This window comes from Penaeus chinensis, chromosome 9 (genome assembly GCF_019202785.1).
Source record: "Penaeus chinensis breed Huanghai No. 1 chromosome 9, ASM1920278v2, whole genome shotgun sequence".
Lineage (NCBI taxonomy): Eukaryota > Metazoa > Arthropoda > Malacostraca > Decapoda > Penaeidae > Penaeus > Penaeus chinensis.
This window is the reverse complement of record NC_061827.1, coordinates 26372808-26387807: the sequence shown is the minus strand read 5'-3', so window position 1 is coordinate 26387807 and position 15000 is coordinate 26372808. Positions and strand designations below refer to the sequence as shown.

General features: G+C 43.4%; 2 protein-coding genes across 8 annotated transcripts in view; one reads left to right on the top strand and one right to left on the bottom strand.

Annotated features, from left to right (window-relative positions):
• Positions 1–10428, top strand: part of LOC125028971 (sulfotransferase 1A1-like) — a 10507-nt gene extending 79 nt beyond the window's left edge. The window contains exons 1-8 of one of the 2 annotated variants that reach the window (XM_047618645.1): positions 1–439; positions 6509–6697; positions 6814–6959; positions 7073–7277; positions 7553–7679; positions 8188–8354; positions 8767–8890; positions 9608–10428. The exon at positions 1–439 is cut by the window's left edge and continues 79 nt beyond it. In XM_047618645.1, the coding sequence (XP_047474601.1) occupies positions 6530–6697; positions 6814–6959; positions 7073–7277; positions 7553–7679; positions 8188–8354; positions 8767–8890; positions 9608–9714 (1044 nt within the window). In that variant the 5' untranslated portion in view covers positions 1–439; positions 6509–6529 and the 3' untranslated portion in view covers positions 9715–10428. Of the gene's footprint in view, positions 440–2089; positions 2165–6508; positions 6698–6813; positions 6960–7072; positions 7278–7552; positions 7680–8187; positions 8355–8766; positions 8891–9607 lie in introns of those variants that run through there. The other variant, XM_047618646.1, reaches the window with a different exon arrangement.
• Positions 1–15000, bottom strand: part of LOC125028970 (CD109 antigen-like) — a 106897-nt gene that overhangs the window by 1312 nt on the left and 90585 nt on the right. For all 6 annotated transcript variants that reach the window (XM_047618640.1, XM_047618638.1, XM_047618639.1 and 3 more), the window contains 8 exons: positions 14847–14986; positions 14598–14731; positions 14038–14276; positions 13548–13712; positions 13191–13384; positions 12853–13027; positions 12564–12669; positions 12349–12425 (listed from right to left, as the gene is read on the bottom strand). In XM_047618640.1, coding sequence (XP_047474596.1) covers positions 12349–12425; positions 12564–12669; positions 12853–13027; positions 13191–13384; positions 13548–13712; positions 14038–14276; positions 14598–14731; positions 14847–14986 — 1230 coding nt within the window. The remainder of the gene's footprint in view (positions 1–12348; positions 12426–12563; positions 12670–12852; positions 13028–13190; positions 13385–13547; positions 13713–14037; positions 14277–14597; positions 14732–14846; positions 14987–15000) is intronic.

The following is a 15000-nucleotide window of genomic DNA, read 5'->3' as shown; positions in this document are numbered from 1 at the left end:
TACAGTAAATATCATTTTTTGCTAAAAAAGAAAGTGGCTGCTGCTTCATGCAGTTCTTCGTCTAAAATCAAACAAGCTCTCTTTTAAGAGCAACAGGTAATTTCACGTTCGCATAATAGCATTTTCAGTTAATCTGATTTAGACGCACCTACTCCTGGCTGCGACCATACTGAAATGTTACTGGATGATCATCCTATACAACACCAACAGGCTACACTTCTCATTTACTGAGACTGTTCCCAGGTGAATCTTCGAATTCAGCCTGGGAGAGCGTGCTGCTTGCTTAGCACAGAAAGCATATTAAGCCTGGCAAGCAAAGGGACATTGAAGGAGAACTAAGGCTGAGCAACCCGAGCCGAGGAGGCACTCAGGGTTCGAGGCGACCACTCGCTCCTTCCCCCGCGCGGCGCCCAGACCTGTTCTCTCTGCCGGATCGGAGGTAAGCAAAGAGGCTGCTTGAATAATATCTGAACGCTCTTCACTGAATTTTACAATGTTTGTCGTTCTAAGGATAATATGTGTGAGATTAGTAATGTACACATCAATGGTGCGTTAATTCGGTGTGGTGTGAAGATAGAAGAAAAAGTCATGTCAAAACACCTCCACCATATAAAGTGGCAACGTTACTTTGTAACTATCAGACTGTCGGAAAGCAAAGAAACTCTTCTAACAGAGAATAACCAAGAATCCCGCAGCTGAAGCAAATCAAGAATGAACTGACATGAGATCGAATGAAAGCCAACCACTCGTAATTTTACAGCTGATTCTCAAGTAGATAGTAAAGGGCATTAAAGTAAATTGCGTGTCTGGTGCACTTTCCATTCCGATTCTCTGGTCTGATAAGTCTACTGTAGTTGATTCATTTATGTTAGTTGATGAATTGTCTGCCTGTTTATGGGTGTAATAGAACAAGAAAATATTTAATGTTCATGGAATAGGTAAAAAATATATCTATGCTTTGGGATCTCCTGCTTCCCCGTGTCTCAAGAATGCATTGTTAGACGAAGCGGGGGAGAGGCAGAGGGCGGGGGCAGCAACAAGACAGCCCAATGAAAGTCAATTCCCTTCGTTTCTGCTCTGAATTGAGGCCTGAATGCTCCATCGGGCTCTTGTCAGCTTCGCGGCGGCGTAATAAAGCAGTATATTCAAGTGTGTAGTGCCGTTTACGCCCAAGGACGAGGCAGCCGAGAGGCGGAAAGAGACCAGCGAGCGACGCGAAGGCAGAGGCTTTTTTGCCAGCATTTACTCGGTATCTTATGGAGCTGATATTTAAGAAGACAACGGTGGCTATCATATTCGAAAATTGCTACTAATCGCTAAGGCTGAAATATATATTCCTAACAATATAAAAAATGAAACGCAAATATAATATACAGATGTAGAAAGGTAATCAAACTACTGTGGCAGGATAAACTCACTTTTCGTCAATTTGCCACTATATATACACATAACTTACAGTGAGAGCTTGAGGCCAAGGAAGTTCGATTAGAAAGATGTTAAGAGTGGGTTAAGCCTATTAACACTGTTCATTCTGCGTGTTTACCATGAGTAAATTGTAAACTAGCTGTACAAAAAATATAAATGCTTGTACGCAAGAATTTGATAATGCAGAGGCACACACTAGCACGAGCCCACAACATGGTCAACGCGGCCACAGACGTGTCAAGTAGCATAGGCCAGCAATACAACACTGGCACGTGGCCCGACCATCGTCAGATATTGGCTGCATTAGCACCACCAAATATATTACCATGCCCACGCGCCGCCGCCTTCATCACCAGGCCCACAGACTGCTTCAGTTCGGGATATGCCACGGAATTCATCCCGTATGTCACCATCGTACAAAACCGTGTCACTCCGCGAGCAGTCCAGGGACAATGGACGTCTCCAAATGTATGCGTGTCAAGTTAATCCGCTGCAGCATTGGACGGCAAGACAAGAATATCCTCTCCGTGAGTGACCCGATCCCTTACGCACATCTCCAGGCAAGTCACGCTGACAGCCCTCGTGACAGACGTCCTGTACCGCGCATTTGCCTTCCCGCGACGTGCCGTGCGCGCGGGAGCCCGAACGCAGTCGCGAACCGCAGCGCGTAGCCACCGGTTAGCCAGTTCGTCGGCTCACGTATCAGGAAGGAGCTGAGGTCGAGAACCGACTCGTTTGGGTAATGTGAACTTGCTTTATTGAACCTGATATGTGCTGACCAGCTGCTACAGAAGCGCTGGCTGCATTGCATTGAACGGTTCTGTTTCTTGTCGACTATGTTGTATGCAAACCTCAGTCAAGGGTAACTGTTGTAATAACCAACTTGTGAGTAAATGAAGAATGCCTTTCTCTTTATCATGGAATCAAAATAAAGAGCTTCCATAGGGCAGCTACAAAAAGTGTGCCTTGAAACACAAGCCCAGAAACAACACTCAGAAGCTCTACTTTTATAATATGCATTTATGCACAAACAATACACACATGCACACACGCGTGTCGGGTGACGTATATGTATGTATGGTTGTATGTATGTATATATACACAAATATGTATGTATATATATACACACACATTTATACATGTGTATATATATATACATACATATATATATATATATATATATATATATATACATATATACACAAATAAATGTATACATACACATATATACATATATGTATATATATATATATATATATATATATATATATATATATATATATATATATATGTGTGTGTATGTGTGTGTGTGTGTGTGTGTGTGTGTGTGTGTGTGTGTGTGTGTGTGTGTGTGTGTGTGTTCTTACCTAGTTGTTTCAGTACGGGAGAGAAGCTAAGCTCAGATGGTCCCGTCTGCTATATTTAAATCATGTAACTTTTTAAATTGTACATTTTTGGCAAAAAACAACGTTACTTGGAAGACTGTTCCATGTTTCAAAAGTTCTGTTTGGGAAACTGAACTTTTTGACATCTTTCTCGCCTCTTTTTACTGTGTCCTCTCGTCCTTCTTATGTTCAAAATTATAAAGTCATCTTCGTCTAACTTCACCCTTCCTGTAATATAGTTGAACATCATTATCATGTCACCACTTTTTCTTATTTCTTCCAAAGTAGTAAGACCTATTTTCTGAAGTCTTTCTTCGTAGCTCATATATCTTGTGCCCATCTTGTGGCTGCTCTTGAACTCTATCTAGTTTATCTATATCCCTTTTTTATGTGTGGACTCCATACCATTGCACCATACTCAAGACTAGGTCTTATGATGGCTGTAATGACCTTTACCATGTCTTCGTCCACATACACGAATGCTCTTCATGTTGACGATCAGTCCCAGCATGTTATGAACCTATATATGATCATTTGGGCTTAGTTTCGTGTTGATGATTATTCCAAGGTCTTTTTCTTTATGTGTTTGGTTTAGTGTTACGTCTCCTAACTTGATTTTTACTTTCTCCTAACCTGACTACACGGCATTTATTGATGTTTAAATTCCATTTTCCATGTACAACTCCAAGTTCTCGATGTCATTTTGGAGACACTGGGATGAGACATCATCTATTATCTTTTTTTATTTGTTTATTTATTTATTTATTTATTTTTTTTTTTTTTACAATTTCGTTCTAATTTCCATAATAGTCTTATATGAGACACTTATCAAATTCTTTCTTAAAGTCTAAGTTTACACAATCCACCCAGCTGTCTCTTTCTTGTAGTATATCAAAAACTCTATCATAGAAACAGAGGAGATTTGCAACGCATGACCTTCCTTCCCTAAAACCAAATTGTTTTCCAAGTACTTCAACCCACTGCTTCCTAATTATCCTTCCTAACAGCTTGCATACTACACTAGTTAACGAAACTGGTCTATGATTTAGAGGGTTTTGTTTGTCGCCATTCTTGTATACAGGTGTAACATTGGCAAGTTTCCAATCATCTAGTAGTTTTCCTTGTCTCACTGAATTTGGGAATATTAACAATAACGGAGTGCATAATTCTTCGGCACACTCCCTCAGAACCCAGTTAGATATCTCATCTGGTCCCTCTGCTTTAGTCTTGTCTAACCCTTTCAGTAGATCTTTTATTTCATTCTTTTAGAGTGTGATATTTTCGATATTCTGATTTACGTTTGTAAGGTTACTTGGCATTTCAAAGTATGGGTCCTGAACAAACACTAAATCAAATTTTTAATTCCTCTTCCTTAGCATAAACGATGTTACTGTCTTAGATGCCGCTAATTTAATCTTTACTTTTAGTCTTACTATTTATGCAGTTAAAGCAGAGCTTTGGTTGGATTGTACATTCTTTGATTATTTCCTTTTCGAAGTCTAATTTCGCCTCCCTCATGGTTTGGGTTTACTCATTTCTCCCTACCTCATACCTTTCATACGCTGCCTGAGATCTATGTCTTCTGAACCTTCTCCAAAGGAGCTGTTTGTTTTCTCTCATCTTCTTGCATTTATCATTGAACCACTTTTGGCCATTTCTTGCTTCGGTTTTGAATCTTGATACAAAGTTTTCTACTCCTTGTTTATAGACTTCGCAAAATTTAGAATATTGCATACCAAGATTGTCTTCGTTCAGGAGGGTTTCCCAGTTTATGCCATCAAAGAAATCTTCAAGACTTCTATAATCACCTCTCTTGTAATTGTATTTTCCTTTTCTTTCCTTACTTACGATGTTTTTTTTTTCCTGTAGCTGACAGTATTTCAACTTCATTAATACATGATCACTTTTTCCTAGAGGGGGGCAGTACTCCATATCATTGTTGTCTTCTTTCTGCTTTGTAAATATTAAATCAAACATAGACGGTCTATCTAGCCTTCTTATCCTGGTATGATCTGTTACATTCTGGAAGACAAAATTAATTTATGACTTCTATTCACTTTGCATTCCACCAATCTGGCTGAGCTCTGGGATCGAAACTTTCCCAGTCAATTTTGCTGTTAAAATCCCCAGTTACAAGAAACGTTTTTGGTAATCTTATTGTGACCACATCGATTTATGAGGTGGCACGTACACTGTGGTTATTATCATATTTACTCCGTTTGTTTCTACCTCAATTGCCTTTAGTTCTACTATGGGATCTTGTTGAATCTCTGTCTCCTTTATGATAATTCCTTTCCTTGTTGATATTGCCCCATCCCCCTCCATTTCCATTTGCCCGATCTTTGCTCCAAATATTGTAGTCTCCCAGACCTAACGTTACATCGTCTACGGAGGGATCCAGTTTGGATTCAGTGATGCATATTACATCTGGTTTATTGCATTCAATAATCGCATCTAGTTCAGGTAACTTCGAACCTAAACCATCTATATTTGTAGAAACTATTTCTGTATTCGGTATTCCTTTCGGCTGCAAGGCTAATGATTGTCTGTCTTCACAATTTGGTTCCGATGATTTTGCTTGGAGGCCTTTCACTCTCCAAATGAACAAGTTTTCTTCTTATTCAGTCCTTTTTTTTTTTTTTTTTTTTTTTTTTTTTTTTCAACTCTTCCAATTTTCTTTGCAGTATTTCTCTGCCATCTTAGGTCATTCTTTTATTCTTTGTGTGTGGCCAGGACTTTAGCTTTCTTTATTACATCAGTTACAATTTGCTTATTCAATAATGACACCTTTAAAGGGCGTTTCTTTTCCTTTTCGAATTCGGGATTTATGACCTCGAAAATATTGTGTGTGTGTGAGAATACAATTGAGATTTGCGAAGCTGTAGAGAGAGAAAGAGAGAGAGAGAGAGAGAGAGAGAGAGAGAGAGAGAGAGAGAGAGAGAGAGAGAGAGAGAGAGAGAGAGAGAGAGAGAGAGAGAGAGAGAGAATACAATTGAGATTTGCGAAGCTGTAGAGAGAGAAAGAGAGAGAGAGAGAGAGAGAGAGAGAGAGAGAGAGAGAGAGAGAGAGAGAGAGAGAGAGAGAGAGAGAGAGAGAGAGAGAGAGAGAGAATACAATTGAGATTTGCGAAGCTGTAGAGAGAGAAATAGAGAGAGAGAGAGAGAGAGAGAGAGAGAGAGAGAGAGAGAGAGAGAGAGAGAGAGAGAGAGAGAGAATACAATTGAGATTTGCGAAGCTGTAGAGAGAGAAAGAGAGAGAGAGAGAGAGAGAGAGAGAGAGAGAGAGAGAGAGAGAGAGAGAGAGAGAGAGAGAGAGAGAGAGAGAGAGAGAATACAATTGAGATTTGCGAAGCTGTAGAGAGAGAAAGAGAGAGAGAGAGAGAGAGAGAGAGAGAGAGAGAGAGAGAGAGAGAGAGAGAGAGAGAGAGAGAGAGAGAGAGAGAGAGAGAGAGAGAATACAATTGAGATTTACGAAGCTGTAGAGAGAGAATGAAAGAGAGAGAGAGAGAGAGAGGGAGGGAGAGAGAGAGAGAGAGAGAATACAGTTGAGATTTGCGAAGCTGTAGAGAGAGAATGAAAGAGAGAGAGAGAGAGAGAGAGAGAGAGAGAGAGAGAGAGAGAGAGAGAGAGAGAGAGAGAGAGAGAGAGAGAGAGAGAGCGACATTAATCTGGCCAATGACAAGGTTCCCTTTGTTGCAGCCCCCCGCACACCCGCCAACCATGCCCCTCCTTAGCGGCCACGAGGCAGTCCCCCTGGGACAGGAGGAGCTGGCTCAGCAGGAAGAGCATTTTGTCGGCTTCACCCACGGCTTGGTTCGGCTCACGCCCGGGAGCTGGTTCCTTCCCGCAGCCTTCACCAACTTTGCCGACAAGATTTACAACTTCCAGGTAAGAGCTCGGTGAGAACACGCGTAACTGATGAGGGAGACTGGAGACCATGAGAAGATAAAACCACCCGTAGCCACGGGCTTTGTGGGAACCGCAGCTAACAGTCCTCTTTGCAGTGGCGGAGTGACGACGTGCTGGTGATGGCCTACCCTCGCAGCGGCACGAGCTGGCTGCAGGAGGTCGTGTGGACCATGAAGAACAACCCCGACCTCGAGAACCCGATGGCCGACATGCCGCTCCTGGCTAGGAGCCCCTATGTTGAGTAAGAGTCCTTTTTAGAATTCGTTCCTTTCAGAACAAATGGGCTTTTATATTCACGAGCGATAATATGCACACCTTGCGGAGAGTAGGCTTGATGGCTTGTCGTCTTCCCAGCATGGACATGATGATGGATGGCAAGAAGATGCCGCCCCTCGCGCCGGACAACCCTCTACTGCAGGGCTTCATCAAGATGTGCCCAGGAGGAAATCCGGCTGACGGAGTCAACCTGCAGCTGACTGCAGCCACACCCAGTCCCAGAATCATCAAGACACATCTCCCCCTGCCCCTGTTACACCCAAGCTTGCTTGACACTGTTAAGGTAACTTTCACATCTGTTGGGAGACTTTCTTGCAGAGTGACTAATTTTGATCTCAGCTAAATAAATACCTGTGTATCGATACGAATGTGGGCAGCTGCACCTTACCGCATAAAGATCATCAGATCTAGCCAGCATTCCTCACACGCCAGGCTCCTGGCTTATCTATGGTGTACAACCTGAAGGCTGATGCGAATACCATGACCCATGGCCATCTATTGAGAATGGCAGAATGTAGCACGAATTTTAATGTTACTGTCCTTTGGTGTCGGTGGCAGGTGGTGTACGTGGCTCGGAACCCCAAGGACGTCGTCGTGTCCCTGCACCACCACTGCCGCCTCCTCCAGACACTGGACTACTCGGGGACCCTGGAGCAGTTCGTCAAGTACTTCGTGGAGGATGACGGTGAGGGCTGCTTGGGTCTTATCATTTCTAGAGTCTTTTCAAAATACTGTTGTAAGCGAAAATCTGTAACATTAGGTTTCGCATTTAGATTTTCCTTATTACTTCGTAAGTCTATCAAATTTGTAAAAAAGAGAAAAGAAGAGAGAGAGAGAGAGAGAGAGAGAGAGAGAGAGAGAGAGAGAGAGAGAGAGAGAGAGAGAGAGAGAGAGAGAGAGAGAGAGAGAGAGAAAGATAGATAGATAGATAGAGAGAGAGAGAGAGAGAGAGAGAGAGAGAGAGAGAGAGAGAAAGAAAGATAGATAGATAGATAGATAGATAGAGAGAGAGAGAGAGAGAGAGAGAGAGAGAGAGAGAGAGAGAGAGAGAGAAAGGGGGGGGGGAGAAAGAGGAGAGAGAGAGAGAGAGAGAGAGAGAGAGAGAGAGAGAGAGAGAGAGAGAGAGAGAGAGAGAGAGAGAGAGAGAGAGAGAGAGAGAGAGAGAGAGTGACCACAATCACGGTTCCCTCCAGTGGTGTACGGGCCGTACTGGCGACACGTGAAGGAGGCCTGGGACAAGCGCGAGGCCCCCAACCTGCACTTCGTCTTTTACGAGGACCTGAAGGCCGACCCGGCCTCGGAGCTCAAGAGGCTCGGCGGCTTTCTGGGCTGCGACCTCACCAAGGACCAGCTGCAGAACGTAAGACGACTTTCCCATTGTATGAGTGAGATTAACGATGGTACAGTGAATCATTCTGGGAAATACTGATTCTTGATGGTCTCGATTAACATTATTATTACGATAACCGCAATAGTGATAATAATAGCAATAACAACAACGACGATAACAACAATAATAAAGGAATACAAAAATAAAATAAAAACAATAATGATATTATCATTACCATTATCAATGATAAGTATATAAATACATATATGCCGTAAATCCTAGGCCTACAATTGCAAGTCGTTGAAATGAAGTTACATAGAGTTATCAATTTCACTTTAAGCACAAATGAGGCATGAGTAAAGTTCCATTCACGCTCCAATGCGGTCAGCCTCATGTCTCTCCACAACGAAGCCACTGACGTTTCCCCTCACTCTCCCCGCAGCTCATCAAGTACACTAGCTTCGCCGAGATGCAGGCGCGGGACAACGTGATGGGCGTCAAGTCCGCCGAGAACCCTGTCATGAACCAGGGCGTGGTCAAGGAGGACGGCGGCTTCTTCAGGAAGGGTGAGGGGGGGGGGGGGGGTTCTTGGAACAGGTCGCGCGGACTGCTGGCTCGCCCGCCCTCACGGGGGCGGCCGGGCCTCTGCTTCACTGCATGTTTCTCTGTCTGTATCTCTCTCTCTATTTATATTTACATCTCTATGTCTATCTCCTCTCTCTCTCTATATATATGTGTGTTTATGTGTGTGCACGTTCGTGCGTGCGTGCGTGCATGTATGTATACATATATATATATATATATATATATATATATATATATATATATATATGTATATATATATGTATACACATATACATATACATACCTATATCTATATCTATCTATCTATATATACATATACATACACCCTTATACTTCACATATATTACTTTTGTTGCGCTGGAGCATATTGATAGTAGAACAACATTCCTTAAAACCAATAATGTGGGTGTAATGATAATTATGGATCAATGATCCATCACCCCATTATCATCACCCACGTAATCATAACTATTACGATCTCCATCATCGTTATCAGTACCATCTTCCTTACTATACTCAATATCATCGTAATCATTAAACACCGCCGCCTTCATTATCATCCTCATCATAATCGCCATCGTCACAATAGCTAACACAATCTTCACCATCGTCGTTATCATCACCATTACCATCATAATGATCATCATCACAGCCGTCACCACAAGCGTGCAGTTCCAGCTCCCGCTGTCTTGCTGCAGGCGAGGTGGGCAGCTGGAAGGAGCGGCTGCCGGCGGAGGCGTCGGAGCGGCTAGAGCAGTGGGCGGCAAAGAACCTTGAGGGCATCCCCTTCAAGTACAGCATCTGAGCTCAACACCACGCCTGCAACGCCTGCTTCCCGACAGCGCGTTTATCGGATTATGCACAATGATAATCTGGAACCGCTTGCAGAAACTGCAATCGGAGAATCTATAAGCCTATATAAATCGCGAGCTATATGCTTCATGTTTCGCTCATGCCTTTACAGCTGTGTTTGCTGTATCAATGTGTTAGCATCAATGAACTTTATGACTCAGCTACTTCAGTGTGAATGTTAAGCATTTACCTTTCGCACATAAGGATATATCCAACTTCATAAAAATCGTTTTGTTATTCTTACACTGTATTGCCTTGCTTGTATGTGTATGTGCACGAGGCGAACTTGTTTAAAGGCATATAGCAAATCTTTTACACACATATGTCAGTAGAACCCCCGCCCCTATAGAAGACTTGCGAACTGTGAATCAAGCGGCTACTGTAATAACGATGAGAACACGTAGAATGCAAACTTGGACGTCCTCCCCTTTCTCTCCTCTTCCCACTGGCCATTGCTCCTCCCGTCTAACCCTCTCCCCTTAGTTAGCTGCAGACCCATGTATCCCGCGATGGTCTTATTGCCAGACTGCCACTAGCACTTTATTCTGCTTGACCTTATTGCCGCGCCAGTGTGCCTGGAGAGAGTCAGTCTATTGGTCTATCTATCTAATACTGCGTTTGATTTGTGAATGGTTTAAGGACTGAAAATATATATTCATTAAATAGATCAAGTGTTTCTTTGCCCTTATTATTCCAGGAAGGACATGGTAAATTGCGCTATCGTTGTATATGAAATGACATAGGGAATGTGGATTCTGAACTGACAGAGGTAAACCATGAATACTCCGATGACTTTGGGGGACACATACTTATACTTGTAGATAATAATTGTTAAAATACAGTAAAATGATAATTTGATTACTAATCCTTATCACTGATAAGTTAACAGTTGATAGGAAAAAATAATCTGTTAATTAAATAAACATGTTGTGAGACACTGTAGTAGATAAATTAGTCATTGCCACTTCGATCATTAATCTTATACTGTAAACTGTAAACCACTGTCCCTTGTTTTGCAGTTGCCTCCGGGATAGTACAATGGTAATGTGTCGGCCTGTTATCCGAGAGGTCGGCGGTTCGCACCTGCGAGAAGTTGCAATTGTCGCCTACTGCGGCTGGACGCCACGGTGGGGAAGGACTTAGCTCAGTCGAGTCAGCACCAGCTGGCACACTCTAATCGAATCGGCATTACTCGGCACAGGACGAACTCCCTTCATAGACATAGCCTGTGCGAGGTTCAGCTTCCCATATCTGGCTTATCCTTATCTTATCCTTATCCTTATTCAAAGCCCTATCCCCGATCCTAACGTATCCTAACCTAACCTACGCCATTCTAACTTACTCTCTCCTCACCTAAAAAGCTTCTCCATTCTACAGATCGCAAGCTCTCTTCTCAGCTTTAGTTTATGCTGTGGCGCTGGTCGTGGTACAAGTAATTTCGTTTTCGGATCATGAATAATTGCAAGGGTGAATTACGTATGAAGACTGTTTTTTTTTTATCAATATTTCTACAAGGAAATTCGTCACGAGTCGATAAGACTATATTGCTAAAACATGTTATAAAACAGGTTGCACCATCCATTTCGCCAGTACTTGTGCATTTGTTTAACTCAACCTTTCGCTCTGGGATATACAATCCGGCGACAGAAACCTTATAGACAAACTATGGTCCAATATCAGTACTTTCCGCCGTGATCATAACATCATTTCCGACTCATTACGGATTCTGGAAAAAAACGTTCGACTGAAACCTCCTTGCTTAAACCAACCAAGATTCTGAAATCTATGGACTAAAATATGTAAACATTAGAAATATTTTTAGATTTATCTAAAGCGTTCGACACTGTAGAGCATTCAATACTCTTAGACAAGTTGCAACACTATGCAATGAGAGCTCACACTTGCTTGGTTCAGATCTTACGTGACAAACAGGAAGCAACTCGTACAATACCAGAAGTACAAACCCTTATCAACATCAGTTCAATGTGGAGTGCCCCAAGGTTCTGTTCTCGGCCACTCCTATTCTTATTATATATCAATGATATTACATGCTCTAATCACATTCCAAATTAGATTTATTGGCATATAATAGTATTCTTTATTTTAGCAGCACAAATGTCTATGATCTCTCAATTGCTAACCGAGATCTGATTGGATGATGTCAAACAAGCTCACCCTGAACCTTGAAAAAAACGCATTACTTGTGTTTGCACGCACAAATAAGAGAACAGCAGACCTCTATTACGAGCGGAAAAACAAACAAATTTCTTGGTGTCATCATAGACTGGAATCCTAACTGGAGCTACTACGTAAATCACATACTAGCCAAGCTTAAAGTGTTGCATACTCTATCCAACCCGTACTAAACTATCCATAGGGGCACAGGAATCAATTTATTACTCCTTTAAACACCCTTAATTAACTTACTGCAGCACAGTACGGGGTGGCATCTCATGAATGGCTAAGTAAATAATTTGAATTTGAAACACTGCTCTGACGAATTCATACTGTGCGTTCCCACTGTCATTAGAACCTCGGTAGAACTTTAATTTTAATGGTTCTCTTAAAACAGCAATAAATCACTAACCTGATATGAGCCGCAGACCTCACACACGTCCAGCCCATACAGCGGGTAGACCTCGAAGATGGTCATGTTAAAACGCTCTGAAAATAATTAGCATCATTTAATTTCTCCAAATATACGTATATATACATTTACATATAGATATGTACATGCATGTGTAAATGTGTATGAGGTAAAGCACGGAGATGACATGCCCTTAAAGAGAGTAACACACTTACCTGGCTGATAGAGGTCGTACACGCGGGCCATGTTGTACCTGGAATGGTTGGCCACCGGGTGCCACCGTTCTACCTCATACGTCACGCAAGTGTCCTGGTTGTCTAGCTAAAAGGGAGCATTTCAGCAAAATTAATGGGTGTGTGGTTAGGTCATTTCTAGGAAGAGCCTTTATTCCGAACAAAATATAAACATAACACAAAACAGAGAATCAAGCAGACGAGGAAAAATGAGAAACAAGAGGGATTGAAAGTGAGACTCGGGCAACTCAACAAAGGCCAACAAACTCACGTGGTTAAAGAAAAACTTGACTTGCGTGTCAGTCCTCAACGCCCAGCGTAAGTTCCTGACGGTCCGCGAATTGACGAGGTCGATGAGGTAGTCTTGCATTACGTAGTATCCGGAGGGAAGATGCACCTCTACAACCGCCACCCCGCTCGTCTCAGCCTCCTCCATATCCGTCCACCTGTCCATGATTGGGTGTTTAGCAAGGCTCCTGATACGCTATCTCGGTATAGATATTAATAAGAAAGCTAGAATTCAATGTCTGGCACCGTGGGCTGATGACCTGAATCGCTGAATGTAGCAGCCAAATTCATGTCCTCGGGTTTGATACACAGGAGACTTACCTCTGGCACGTTGTGATCTCCAAGTGTGAATTGTTGCGCCCAAAGAATTTTGAAGAAACGGTGAAGTCGAAAGCTGGCACGGGCGGGTAGTCCAGCAGAGGCTCGTAGTCAACACCGTAGCTGTAGTCCAGCTGCACCAGAGCCTGGCCTGAGCCATGCCCCACGATGCTTATGTGGCCCCAGATGTTCTCCAACTACAGAACAAAGTGTCATTACATCAGCTGATGACACGCATTTAAAATATTCACTGGTTCAAATAAAGCAGAATAAATACACTGTATATGGCGGGCTATGTGTCATGCAGATGTTTGCACTCCAGGTCTTCGAAAGAACCTCCGTTGGTGCGTCCTCACTCACATCAAAGGACCTCATCGAGGCGAGGTTGAACGTGTTGTCGAGGTGGACGTTGACGCTGAAGTTGGGGTTGGCGGAGTGCTCGATCGTCACGTACATATTCGTGACGTCTCGGAGGCGAGCCCGGTACGAGTACTCCACCAGCGCCTCCATGGCTGCCACGCTGTCCTGCAACCACATTAAAATTCGTAGTCTAGCATTTCACTGAAGGGTGATGACGCTCGTAAGACTAATTATTATATTTGCTTTCTGGTATAATTTTGGGTTTATTCTAAATCTGAATTTTATTCATCAGTTCTATATTTCAATGATCATAATTACTGTTACAATTGTCATCAATATTGGTACGATTATTTTAGTAGTAATAGTATTCTTTTCAAAAAATATACTTTCCAAATTTGTTATAAGAAACGAAATGATGCCATTTCCATCAGGTCTACAAGATGTGTTAAAGCGAATCTCAAGTAAACCAGCAGTGCCATGCACGACGTACGAGAGTGGAGATGAGGCCGCCGTCCAGCTCCCTCATGACGGCCAGGAAGCGCACGATGTTCTCCTGGATGATGCCGATGCCGTCGCGGGCCATGTACACCAGCAGCGCGTACGCCGTCGTCTCCACGGCGTGCGCGTCCCACTTCTGGTCGTTCTTGGGCTGGATGAACGGGCGCTGGCTGTCCTCGTACACCATCGGGTTGAAGTCCACCGGCTCGCGGGACCAGTAGATCTTGTTGCCTGCCGGAGGTGGGAAAGGCGCAGTGAAGGTGCGTGTCTGGGATTATATTTAGAGAACTTGTAAACCATAATGCTTACACACACACACACACACACGCACACACACACACACACACACACACACACACACACACACACACATACATACATACTTACATACATACTTACATACATGCATGCACACATACGTACACACAAACAAACAGACAATCAAATACACATGCACACATTCCTGTTCCTCCTTCTCCCTGGACAGCGATCTCTGGCAGCGCCTCCAGAACCAGTCATCGCATGCGGCACAGTGCCGTCCCGGCCTCTCACCTTCCTCCCTCCTCCTCCTGTGCAGCATATTGTAGGCGACCTCCTTCTGCTCAGAGTCCGCCTTGGTGAGCGCCCACGACACCAGCGCCACGTCGTACGGGTCGTGCAGGCTCTCCAGCTCTCTCTCCAAGTAACTAGAGAGGAATTATTTTGTCAAACTATTACGCAAAAAATATAAAACCTAGCGCCGGTTTAATTGCACCTTGAAAGGCTTCATATTTTAGACGTAATTAACCTGAATTTACTGACCCAACAGCGCGGTCGCGGGCAGAGTTGGCGCTGCCCCTGAGGGACCCCTGAAGGCCTGGCAGGACGTTCACCAGAGCCAGGACCACCTGCGCCGTCAGCGACACGTTGTTGTAGCCGTCCCGCTCCAGCTGATAGCGAGGCTGGCGAGGTGATA